Consider the following 12201-nt stretch of genomic DNA (forward strand, 5'->3'; position numbering starts at 1 on the left):
TGTTTTGAAAAGTTCTAAAGCTTTTGCAAGACCCCAAAGTTTTGCTATCTACCACTTTAAAGGCAAATATCAGATTGAAAACTTGACATGGTTTAGGAGTAATTGTTTCCAGGATGCCATCATCCAATTTCAAAGCTTGGCTCCCCCAACCCGCCTCCTGCCAAAAAAGAAAAGAAAAATGTTCCCATTCTTCTTTTGACTAAGTTTACAGATATCAATTAAAACTAACACCATACCTCATTGGTGAGATCTTTTACTTTTACCAAATACCCATACTCTTAACACACTTTTATATCCAACAGAATAAGAAAACTCCTATATAGGCTGGGTAATAGTTTATAGTTCATATTTCTTTCACTTAAAACTGATTTAAAAGAATATGAACATGAAAGCAAAAATTTAGAAAATGATACAACAAAGTAGAGGGTTTCAGAAACTCATTTTTTTTAAAAAGCCATTCAACTCTACAAAAGATTACAAAAGAAACCTGTGGTTTTTACCAACTGTGGGAGTAGTGGCTGCACTCAAGGAATTGGTGGATGATATGGAAGAAGTACTTTCAGCACGGGCTAACGGTGCTACCGGAGGAGGACTGGATGAGTGAACAGGAGGGCTAAAAGGCCTGGACTGTAGAAAAACAAAATAACGCAAGATTAAAAATATACATACTGTAACATTTACACCAAATATAAAGAGATGCCTTTGAACACAGACATAAGACTTTTATATACCAGTAATCTTAATACCTTCTTCACCCACAGTAAATAATGTGGATCTTAATGGGTCTCACACCTTTAATACAAATGAGGCTTTAAAGAAGATAGGGCCTAGGAAAATCAATGAAAAATTCTGTCTTGCAAGTCTAAGTTTGTTTTCTCCTCTTGGGCCACAAAGTATTTTTACAATTTTCAAAAAATTGGCAGTGCTATAAAATTTTAAACCAAGCAGGAGAGAGACGAGAGAATTCCAGACATGGAAGGCCCAGCATTTGCTTTAGACCCCGCAAGACCATGTAACTACGAGATGGCAATTTAAGACTAGAAAATGCAGGACGGATGGTATGTTATGGGTAAATACCACACAAAGTAAATATTTAATGAGTTGCCACTTGTGGCTGGATTCACACACATTAAACCTTGTGATAAATCACTTGAAGCAGTAAGTGTGCATTAGGTCCTAGTGGAGCAACCCACTGTGATGAAAAGATATACGTATACATCCAAAGAAAGAAAGAAAATTATTTTTTCAGGGCATGATTCTGGAATCCTTCTGCAGGCCAAACTCTCGCTGGCTAGTAGAGTTCTAAACAGTACTGAGAGTTCTACATGCAATGTGCTTTCAGGAATGGGCCTTAATTCCACAATGCATTAATATAGAGAAGGTTTGTAGAAATATTTTACAGCATTACAAATCATACCATTTTAATGATACATTTTGTTCTTTTTTTATACAGCATTTAAAAATGGGGACACAGGATAATTATTGTAGTGTGATATACCACCAAGACTAGAACACATCTTTCCCCTCCTCACCAGCCAATCAGGATTTCCCAGTGTTCCTATGACAAGACACTTAAGCAAAATACTGTAAGAATGATACTAAGTCCCATGCAAACTAGAATACTTGCTAATTCTGTTGGCACAAGAACAGCAACCTATTATAATCACATGATCATTTCTGAGGATTTTCAATTGAATGAAAGTTTTAGGATGTGTAAAACATGTGCGTGAGTGTGCCATCTTCCATCATTTAAAGACAATCTACACTTTACTGCAGGATACTCTTGGTTTTTAACTTGTAGGACTGAATAACTAGCTGAAAAAAAATTATTAACTCAAAAATAATTCACTTTGGCTGCACTGGTGTCCCTTTTGTGTTGGCCTTCTGCAAACATTCTAGTGAACAAATTTAGTGGCAGGAATGTTTCAACAAATAGCACATTTTAAGGCAATGTCAGAAAACGTGTTAGGAAAGTGAATCTTGAATTCATAAACATGAGTATTTACACCAAAAATCTTGATTCTAAGAGTTAGGCTGTATCCAAATCAGGGAACAGACAGTCTACTCTGTCCAATCAAAACTACCAAGCAGCTCATACTGCACATATTGAATACTCACAGTGAACTGTTAGCAAGCCATCAGCAAATCGAGAATCATTCACAGAAATTCTCCCATGTGTAATTTCCAATGATGAATAAATTATAGAAAACTGAACTGGTCAGGGACCATTTGCAGACTTATTTATTTGCTATGAATTACTTGCTCAGTTCTATTAACTTGTTTTATCAGACTGGAAACAAACACGAAATTCCTGATTCATTTTGAATTCCCTCTCTCATTAGTGGTTATGAAAAGGGTGAACATACCACATCGCCAACTCCAGGCTTCCCTGGAGGCAGTTTTGGCCGAGATGGGGGCCGAGGTGGAGGAGGCGGTGGCGTGGTGCTGCTGCAGGCAGCCAGTGGAGTCGCTGGCCGAGCCGGAGATGAAGAACCTGAAATAAACACAGACTATAAATACAAGATTAAACTCAAGCTGCTCTCTCAACACCAAACTCCCCACAGCGTACTGCGTGCTATCAAGCAAACAAATACTAATCCAGCTTCCAACTCACATTCATAGCTACCGCATTGCAAGTCAATCTATAAACGTGGCAGTGTGGAAGAGTAAGTTACAGCTGATAACCAAGAAGGTTAAAACCCAAAACTCAATGATCTGCTGTGGAATTACAGTATGAAAGTTCTGGTTTGAGCTGACTTCCTACCAAGCTCTAAATTTGCACGTGCACATGGTAATGCAGACTTTGTTGGTGTGATTTTCTGAACACAAAATCAGAGGCTAAAATTTGCTCCATGGTGAAAAATTTTATTTTTATATTTGAAGTATCAGAAGTTTTAAATCTTCTCTCTTGAACACCAGTATCATGTCTGTAAATTACATGCTGACAGTTTGGGAGCAAGTGGTTACTTTGTACTTCTGTTTATTGCAGTGAGTTACTATGAGAGGCAACTACTGATATCGTAACAATATTTTTCAGTTTAACTTTCACAATCTCTTTCCTTAGCCCCTGATTTCTCTTCTGGTTGTATGTATGCAAGTCTCTCTTCTCTACCTCTGAATGTTTTAAATTCAAAATGTTGATACATTCACATGTTTTTTGGATGAGGGGAAAAAACTTTTAGTAATTGACATTTACTAATATATTTTCTGTAGTAAGGAGACAATTTTCATATGTACGTGCAGTGGGGGCCTGCTTTTCTCAAGCATATTCATTGGTGTAAGACATTTGTTATTTCAGACATCTTCATGGATTTACATGAAAGATTGTAAATGCAAGACAGGAGAGAGAGAGAGATTTTCTTAGAATTCACTGAACATTTAAAACAATAGCACTGTGCAAACCACTGAGAGGGTGAGTGGGTGGGAGGGGGAAGGTCCATGCTACGAAACAGCTTTAAAAAAAATGTTTTCAGCCAGCATTATTTGCTAGTATGGTGGCCAGGACATAACTGACTGGGAAGAATTTATCCTATTTTATAGCTGGAGAGACTGAATTTCTCTCAGTTTTTCCTCATTGTAAGCACAGTAGTATGGAGGGCATTGAAATAACTGCAGTAGGCACTATGGTGACCATAATGGTGTGTAAGATTGGGCTTAATTCTTGATGCTGAATACATGATATATTCAAGTTTTACTTCGGATTTGTTCCTTTTTGATCTTTGTTACAAAATTACAGTGATGCTCTATCAAATCCTGGTTATGCTGCTGATAAAGGCTGAGGTTAACAAAGATGACATTTCAGATAACTGACTCTGAATGACTACCCGGTTTAAAAAAAAAAACTTGGCAGAAGTGGTTTTGATGGGGACAAACCTTGCACAAATCTTTTAATTTTAATTTCATTGCCTATTATTGTAAGATGGCAATCATTAAGCAAGAGTGAGGACCAGAATGGGGAAAGCGCAGAATGTTATAAGGTCTCTGGAGAGCCCCAAAGAATCCATTTAAGAAAATTATTTAAAAAAAATACAGTTACCATAAAAGACAAATGTTAAGTAGCTAACTGTGAAGCTCAAATGTTTCATTTTGTCATTGATCAGTGTCACCTTGCTGTGAAGATCGACTAGCTGCAACTTAATAAAAAGGAATGAGATGGGGTACTTAACAGAATACTTGACATACTATTTTGATGTAACTAAGAAAATTTAACATACCAGGATAAGTTTAGTACATTTTATAGTGTATTGTGCAAAAATATCTTTAAAACTCCTTCAACCCCTAAACTAAGATTTACCGACACCTCTAAGTAGAAAAATCCGAAGATTAAGGATACATACATTGGGTCTTTCAGGACTGTTGTTAATGAGTTTTACAGAATACTTGAAAGCACATTCTGTTTGGCATTGTACTGTCTAATTTTCTAACTATATATTAGGATGGGCTGCTTTGTTTTTCATTTTTCCATTTAAAACAGAATCATTTGCCATAAGAATCTAACATTTGATTAATTTAAAAACATGGAAGTTTGAAAATGAAATTTATAGAAACAAAAATTTGCCCCTATGTTACATAAAATCTTGGGTCAAAAGTTAGGTTCTGCTTTTTTAAAATCTTGGCCACCAATTTCTGCACTTTGGAAAATCAAGCCACTTCTATTTAGGAGCCTAAAATTGGATTTAGGAGACTAAACTGAGGCACCAGTGTTTGAAAATTTTCCCCTTCGGACAGAACTGGCTCCAGGGTTTTTACCGCCCCAAGCGGCAGGGGAAAAAAAAGAAGCCGTGATCGCAATTGCGATCGGGGCACTCCAGCGGCAGCTCCACTGCGCCGCTTTCTTCTTCAGTGGGAATTTGGCGGCAGGTGCTTCCCTCCGAGAGGGACCCGCCACTGAATTGCCGCCGAACAGCCCAACGTGCCTCCCCTACCCCTTGGCCGCCCCAAGCATCTGCTTGCTGGGCTGGTGCCTGTAGCCGGCCCTGACTTCAGACCATAAAAAACTTATTGCCCTTCAAGAAGGAATTATTCTAACAGGACTACAGGAATTCTAAGGGGATAGGATTATAACTTGTATTTATCCATATTAATGTTTTAAGTAGTTAGAGAAGCAACAATTGTTAATTTTCTAGATATAAGAATTTTAAAATGGATGATATTTGTTCTTGAAACATTCAGGATCCCTTGAATTCCACTGCGCTTCTAAACCACTTTCTGCACCAAGCATATGCAGCAGAATTCCACTAATCAATATGTAACTGAATGTAATCCCACATCTGCAAAATCCAATTATAGCTGCAGAGCTACAGAATTCTTTGCCTTTAAAAAAATGTTCTGCCATCAAACCATTTTATAGCTCTGGAACATATCCAACATCACTCTACTTAAAGTAAAGCATAAGCAGAAACTAAAAAATAGATATGCATAACACACATGGGTGAGCATATGTGTGTGTTTCTTCAATGGACTACTGAAAGGGTTAAAAATTAGAGATTAGCCAACTAATTTGGAACAAAAAGAACCAACCCAATCATCCGCCTCAAATAAGGATCAGAAGCCAAATCCCCGTCCCTCACGTCTCTCCCCTCCCACCTTTTTTTTTTTTTTTTTAAGGTTTAGATGGCTGAGGCAAGGACCTCTCCATCTTTTCCTCTTATGACCCCCAACAGGCCTCCATTTTGGTGTTTGAGCAGAGCCAAGAGCCCCTGCTGCTGTACTCAAATCTCACAGCTTCCAGGACTTCCCAGGAATAGAAAGACAACACATTCGGGGACAGCTCTGACCTGAGGACATCCCAAAGCAAGTGGAACCTGAATGCCCAGTTAGTCAGAGCCTAGCAGATAAAGGAATATCACCAAAGAATTTGGAACGGAGTGGGAGAAAGGCCTGTTCAGAGTTTGGAGAAGTACTTATTATAGCACAGATCAGGAGAACACAAGGATGTGGCTGAAATGAGTAGGGAAGGGACTTATACAAACCCAAACTGTCAAACTTGCCCTCCACCAATGGTAATCTTCTCAACTGCTGGCCCTTTAAAAGTCACACAAGGCATTCTGCATCCCACATTCTTGTAGGGTGGCTTCCCACATCAGCATTATCAAGGAGGTCAGACATATGCTGACTGATCACATGCTACAAGAATAGTGGTCTGTTAATCACACACACAAAGGCCAACACACAGCTATCAGGGAAAAGAGGATGGATCTTCAAAAACACAGCAAAATGAAGGAATACATTGTTTAATGAACATATATACAGCATGTTCAGAATTCCACCTTACCCCATAGTAGTATGGTCATCACTGGGTACTGTTAAATGACAATGGTTTTAAGTTTCTCTCACTCCCATCTGCATAGTATGTTCCATGCTGCCCCCCTTTGTGTGGAACATCCTCTTTATCCCAGTCCCCCAAGCCACCACCCTCTCCTCATAGAAATCCATCCTAAAAAAAATCCAATTCTGCAGTGTTTATAAGGGGTTTATAATTATTACAGGAGGTAGCCCCACATTTTCCAATGCGCTACATCTTCTGTGTGCCTGCTTTTAGAGTGCAAACACTTCAGAGCAGGGAACGTCTGTATTTCTGTGCATTGTACAGAACTCAGGAAACAGCTGGTGCTAAACAAAAATATCACCAGTGTCTAGGGTCCCTCTCTCACAAAGTGTGGAGCACCCTCAACTCCAACAGACATTAAGTGTGATCAGTACCTTGCAGTACAGAGCACGTTACAAACCCAACACAGAAAAATCATTTTACCCACCACTGAAATGCTCACCTCCAGGGCAGAAGTCAGGATTAGTTAACCCCCCCCCCCCCCACCTGGGGGATTTCATTGAGAGTTACATTCTGCCACATGAAGATGAGAATGTGAAAAGGATGCAAAATCTAACTCAGGAGCGTTCTCCAGTTTTTCATGCCCTCAGACACTACATTGCTGAATACCACAGAAATGCTTATACATACAATTAAAACCAAAACTACTCAATTAAAGTAATCAGAAAATATCTGTTTTAAGTGGGAAATGCACTAATGCAAACAAAGAATTTCAAATCAACATGTTCAACACTAGCATCAGTGCCCAGTGTAAAACATGGGATTTTTTTTCTACAAATACCAATAACTTCTATCTTGCTTAGGGCTTGTCTACATGGGGAAGTTGACCAGCAGAACTAAACTGGTATAATTATACCTCTATAGTTATACTGCTTTAACTTCCCATGTGGACATTCTTATTCCAAGAAAAGAGTGCCTTTTGCTGGGTTAGCTTATGGTGTTATGTCCATGTGGAGACAGGTACTGGTATAATTTCAGCAGTATATTTATACTGGTATAGTTCTGCCAGTAAATTTCCCCACGTAGACAAGCCTTTTAGTCATTAAAAATAAGGTGATCAAGTTGTACCCCTCTTGAGAAGGACATGAAAGACACTGGGAAAACCAACCTCCAACAAGGTAATTTGACCTAATGGACGTATACCAATTTAGAATTAAACTGGTGAAGCCAATCAACCAGCAAACTTCAAACAAATCCATGTTTTACTCTACAGTGTTTACTTTAAAAAGCCATTTATCAAAGACTAGTTCAGCCTCGCACTATCTAGGATTCTCAAGGACATTCTCAGAATGGTGAAGTAGAGATATACTGAATTTATTGCATCACAACTTATATCTGCAGGGCTTCTGTTTATTTGGCTTTGTTAGTTAGCCTTTAACGTGACTTGGCTGCACATATGCTGTCAGTGTCTCATATGAACAGACAGTGAATTCAAAGAATTTCCTGCTTTACTTAAAAGTGACAGTTTTGTTTTCTGAAAAGTCAGCAAAGATTTGTCTGTTTTTCCACTATTTTTGTTTATTTTGCAGTTCCTGGAGGACATTATGGCAGGCTGGCAACTGTGCCAAATTCTGGGGCTGTCAGCAGTTTGGGGCTCTGCAAATATTCATGTATCACAGGTGGATATCTGGGAGAGAAGTTCAAACTGTTGAGCACGTGCACTTATTTAAGGCAATAAACATGATCTTTGGTGAAAAGCTGTCTAGATTTACACCTTGGAGTCTGATTTGCGGAGTCACAACTCCCCCTTTCATGTCAGACATTCAACAATGACAGGGTAAAAGGAAACATGATATCTACGGTACAAGCTCGACTTGGACCACAAGAGCATTATATGAAAAGAATACGCCACTGGGGGCACAGTACAATCAAACAAAAGGGAATGACTGATGCTTAAAAGCCAGCTAAGAGCAGCTAAAAGGTTGTGTTCACACTGCAGCAAAAAGGCATTCATGGGCACACTGAAGCACACTCAAGCTATAAGACATACCACTGGTGCTTCCTGTGCCACTGATAGGGCTGGGTCCAGGTGATGACACCACTGTTCTGTAGGTAGGTGGTGGAGGGGGAGGTGGTGTAGCTCTTTGTCCCAACCCAAAATCTTTAGGAGATGCTGTTGATTCTAAGTTATCATCTTTAACGTGGGTTTGCTCAGAAATTTTCTTCTGAACCTCTTCTAAATTGAGAGGTGATGGAACATTGCGGGAGGTTTCAACAGCTGGAGATTCAGCTGGGATTTCTGATGCCACAGGTGGGGACACCACTTTTTCCCTTGAAGTCAACTCTGCTGTTACGTTTTCCGGGGACTGATCAGAAAAATTGACCCACTTATCTTCTGCATTAACAGCAATAGACTTGGGGGATAATACTGGACCAAAAATGCTGTCCAAGTCATTGATTGATGGTAGTTTGTCACTTTTGACCTCTGTTGCTGTCTGGTCACTTCCTGTGATCAAAGTAGTTTATTTTAAACTTTAATATTGATGGTATAGCTGAAGTTGCACTATACTCTACATTTATATGGGGCTTCCAAAGTCAGCTACATTCCAGCAGAGATACTTAAAAAGCATGTTTTCTTACCAGCTATTGGAGATCTAGTTCATGTGCATGAAAATATCTACGTAATACGGTTATGCACAATGTACAAAAGCATATATGGGATTAAAATATATACATTATATGAAAAAAGCATGCACTATATACCATATGTATACCTTTCTTGTATATTACTTTACATCATATCTGCATCCTACTGAAATATATAATTGGCTAGTGATGTTCTTTATGCATTGTCTAAATAACTTAACATTGTGTGAATTATTACTAAATTTTAAAAATACACACACAGCACAGTAACCTGAGATTCACCTGAGATAACCTGCATATTTATACATGCACATATATTATTTTGGAACACTTATAAAATATACTGGCAATGTACATGCAGTATGCAGTGCGTACGTATTTCAGTTGTAACCTACTGTGGATCTAGGTTTTTTAAAGGCTTTACTCATGAACTGAATCCTCACGCACCATTTGTTGTTAATTTTTGAGCAAATCTAGCCTTGTAACCAATATGGAAATAGAATTCATCAACTTAGCTGTATTGCAGCCAATGGAAACAAACTCCACACATTCCTCTAATACTCAGATTTTTGTCTGTCCTTCTTACTGTGGAATATTGATGATCAGACTGGACACTTACACAGTATAAAAAGAACAGGAGTACTTGTGGCACCTTAGAGACTAACAAATTTATTAGAGCATAAGCTTTAGTGGACTACAGCCCACTTCCACGAAAGCTTATGCTCTAATAAATTTGTTAGTCTCTAAGGTGCCACAAGTACTCCTGTTCTTTTTGTGGATACAGACTAACACGGCTGCTACTCTGAAACCTTACACAGTAAAGCATCTTTTATGGAAGATCTCAAAGTTAAGCAAGCCTAACCACACCCCAGGGAGGTTGTATTATACTTATTTAATGAAGGGGTAACTGATTAACACAGTGATCTGTCCAAAGTCTCAAAGGCAGTGGCAAAAGATGGTCAAACCCAGGAGTCCCTGGCTATACCCACTACACCACTACTATAATGACTACATACCCTCCTTTGTACATCCATCTACATCTATTGCATATTCTTAGATTTTAGAAAACCACTCATGCTGTATTTTAGGGAGTAAAATGTATTCAATTTTAAAGAGAGACCTTTCTGTATTACCACATTTAATACACATACTGAAATATGCTGCAAGCCAAAAGCCAGCAAATATATAGTCACACATGGCTGCGTATTTCATTTGCTCTTGTTGATGAATGCTATTTTATGCAGGTTGACAACTGCCATCTGACTGCATAGCTATAAAATGGAAAAATGAAGATACGTGAGTATGAATAAAGATATTGATGAATAGAGCACTAAGTTCATTGCATAGAGATTCTATATGACTAAATGGATCAATAATATACCACATTTGCATTGTATGTTCATGTAACTATTGTTTTCCATACAATGTATCTGTTTCAAAGAACGATTGTATTTCTTTATTTAAACATACAGTTCTGATTTTAGTTGATAAATTTATGTCTGCTAGCCACATACGGCTATAAGCACCTCATTTACTCCTGTTGCATTCCACATAGCCTAGATTTCTTTCACCATACATCTTTACAATTATTGTAGTTAGCAAAGCTATTTGGCATACCTCTGCATGAACAACACTGAAATTTTCTAATTCTAGATTAAATCCTAACTTCGCACCCAAGCTTACCATTGAAAAGCAACAGGAGTTTGGGGTGCAAGAATTACAGAATCAGACCCCGAATTGCTCTTAGAAAAAGGAACGTTAGTTTTGCAACCATATTTCACAAGAATTGAACCTTAAAAATACAGTCAAAATGAAAGTTAAAAGCCAATTTAAAGAGCTACAATAACAGTTTCAGGTCTAACTTTAGAACTAGTGTCACATTTCTTTACTAAAATGGCTCAGTACCAAAAAGTGGGAGAGGAAATAAACCAATAGATAGTAAAGATGACAAAATCATTCAAAAAACCAAGGGCTCTGTATGTAGGACTTAGGTAGTATAATTTTGAACACAATAGATGCAAAAACATCAGAAATAAAAAGGAAACATAAAATGCATGTGTTTTAAACATATACAAGTACGTTCAAATAGGTGGTCCTTATGCAGATTTCCTCAGAATGGACCTGATTCTGTAAGCATTTACGCATGCAGAAATTGCACTGAAGTCGGTGGTGGTGGTGGGGGGGGGCGTTCTGGAGTCAGTGGTTACAGGACTATGCTCAGTTATGCACAGTACCCGGTATATATCTTATGCAGTATTATTTCATGAGCCAATAAACATAATGCCTCATTCTTACCTATTCCAACTGTTAAGGGAGAACCAGTCCTAGGTGGTGTAGCTGGAATGTTTTTTGGTGGAAGTGGTGGAGGTGCTAAAAAACAGGTCAGAGGAAAGAATATAAATTCAAGAGACGCATTAAGCTGATAAAAAACTGTGTTTGATTCTTTGTAGGGTCCTCCTGTTCAGGGAGTCTTCTTTTTAATGCCATTGAAGGTGCAGAGTTGGTAAAGATTAATTGCACACCTGTCCCAAGATTCAGGAATGTGGTACAGTGATATGACTCACTGCTTTTTATCATGGTAGATTATTTTAAAATCCTTGCGTAATTAAATGATTATAGGGCAATTAGTGTGCATCACCACCAGGGCCGGCTCCAGGCACCAGCTTAACAAGCAGGTGCTTGGGGTGGTCAAGGGAGAGGGGCGGCACCTGCGGCAATTCGGGGGCGGCAGGTCCCTCACTCCCTTTAGGAGCGAAGGACCTGCCGCTGAACTGCCGCCACCAATCGCAGCTTTTTTTTTTTCCCCCCCCCTTGGGGCAGCAGAAATGCTGGAGCCGGCCCTGATCACCACTATTTGTATCAAGATGAACTTCAATAAAGGCAAGTGCAAAGTACTACACTTGGGAAGAAAAAAAAATATCAAATGCACAACTACAAAATGGGGAATAACAGGCTAGGCGGTAGTACTGCTAAAAGGGATCTGGGAGTTACAGTGGATTAAAATTGGAATATGATACAACAAAGTGATGCAGTTACTAAAAGGATAATATCATTCTGGGAGTGTATTAACAGGAGTGTCATATATAAGACAAGAGGCAATTGTCCTGCTCTAGTCAGCACTGGTGAGGCTTCAGTTGGAGTACAGTGTCCAGTTCTGGGCACCACACTTTAAGAAAGATGTGGAAAAAAATTGGAGAGCTCAGAGGAGAGCAACAAAGATGATAAAAGGTTTAGAAAATTTGACCTATGAGGACAGGTAAAAAACAACAACAACTGGGCATGTTTAA

At 38.7% G+C, this 12201-nt stretch overlaps 1 protein-coding gene across 1 annotated transcript in view; it reads right to left on the reverse strand.

The window, feature by feature from the left end:
- SGIP1 (SH3GL interacting endocytic adaptor 1) overlaps positions 1–12201 on the reverse strand; it is a 166518-nt gene that overhangs the window by 51685 nt on the left and 102632 nt on the right. Inside the window, exons 14-17 of the mRNA XM_054037211.1 lie at positions 11210–11284; positions 8319–8774; positions 2367–2494; positions 501–627 (exon numbers count right to left, since the gene is read on the reverse strand). Coding sequence (XP_053893186.1) covers positions 501–627; positions 2367–2494; positions 8319–8774; positions 11210–11284 — 786 coding nt within the window. The remainder of the gene's footprint in view (positions 1–500; positions 628–2366; positions 2495–8318; positions 8775–11209; positions 11285–12201) is intronic.

This window comes from Malaclemys terrapin, chromosome 8 (assembly GCF_027887155.1).
Source record: "Malaclemys terrapin pileata isolate rMalTer1 chromosome 8, rMalTer1.hap1, whole genome shotgun sequence".
Taxonomy (NCBI): Eukaryota; Metazoa; Chordata; order Testudines; family Emydidae; genus Malaclemys; species Malaclemys terrapin.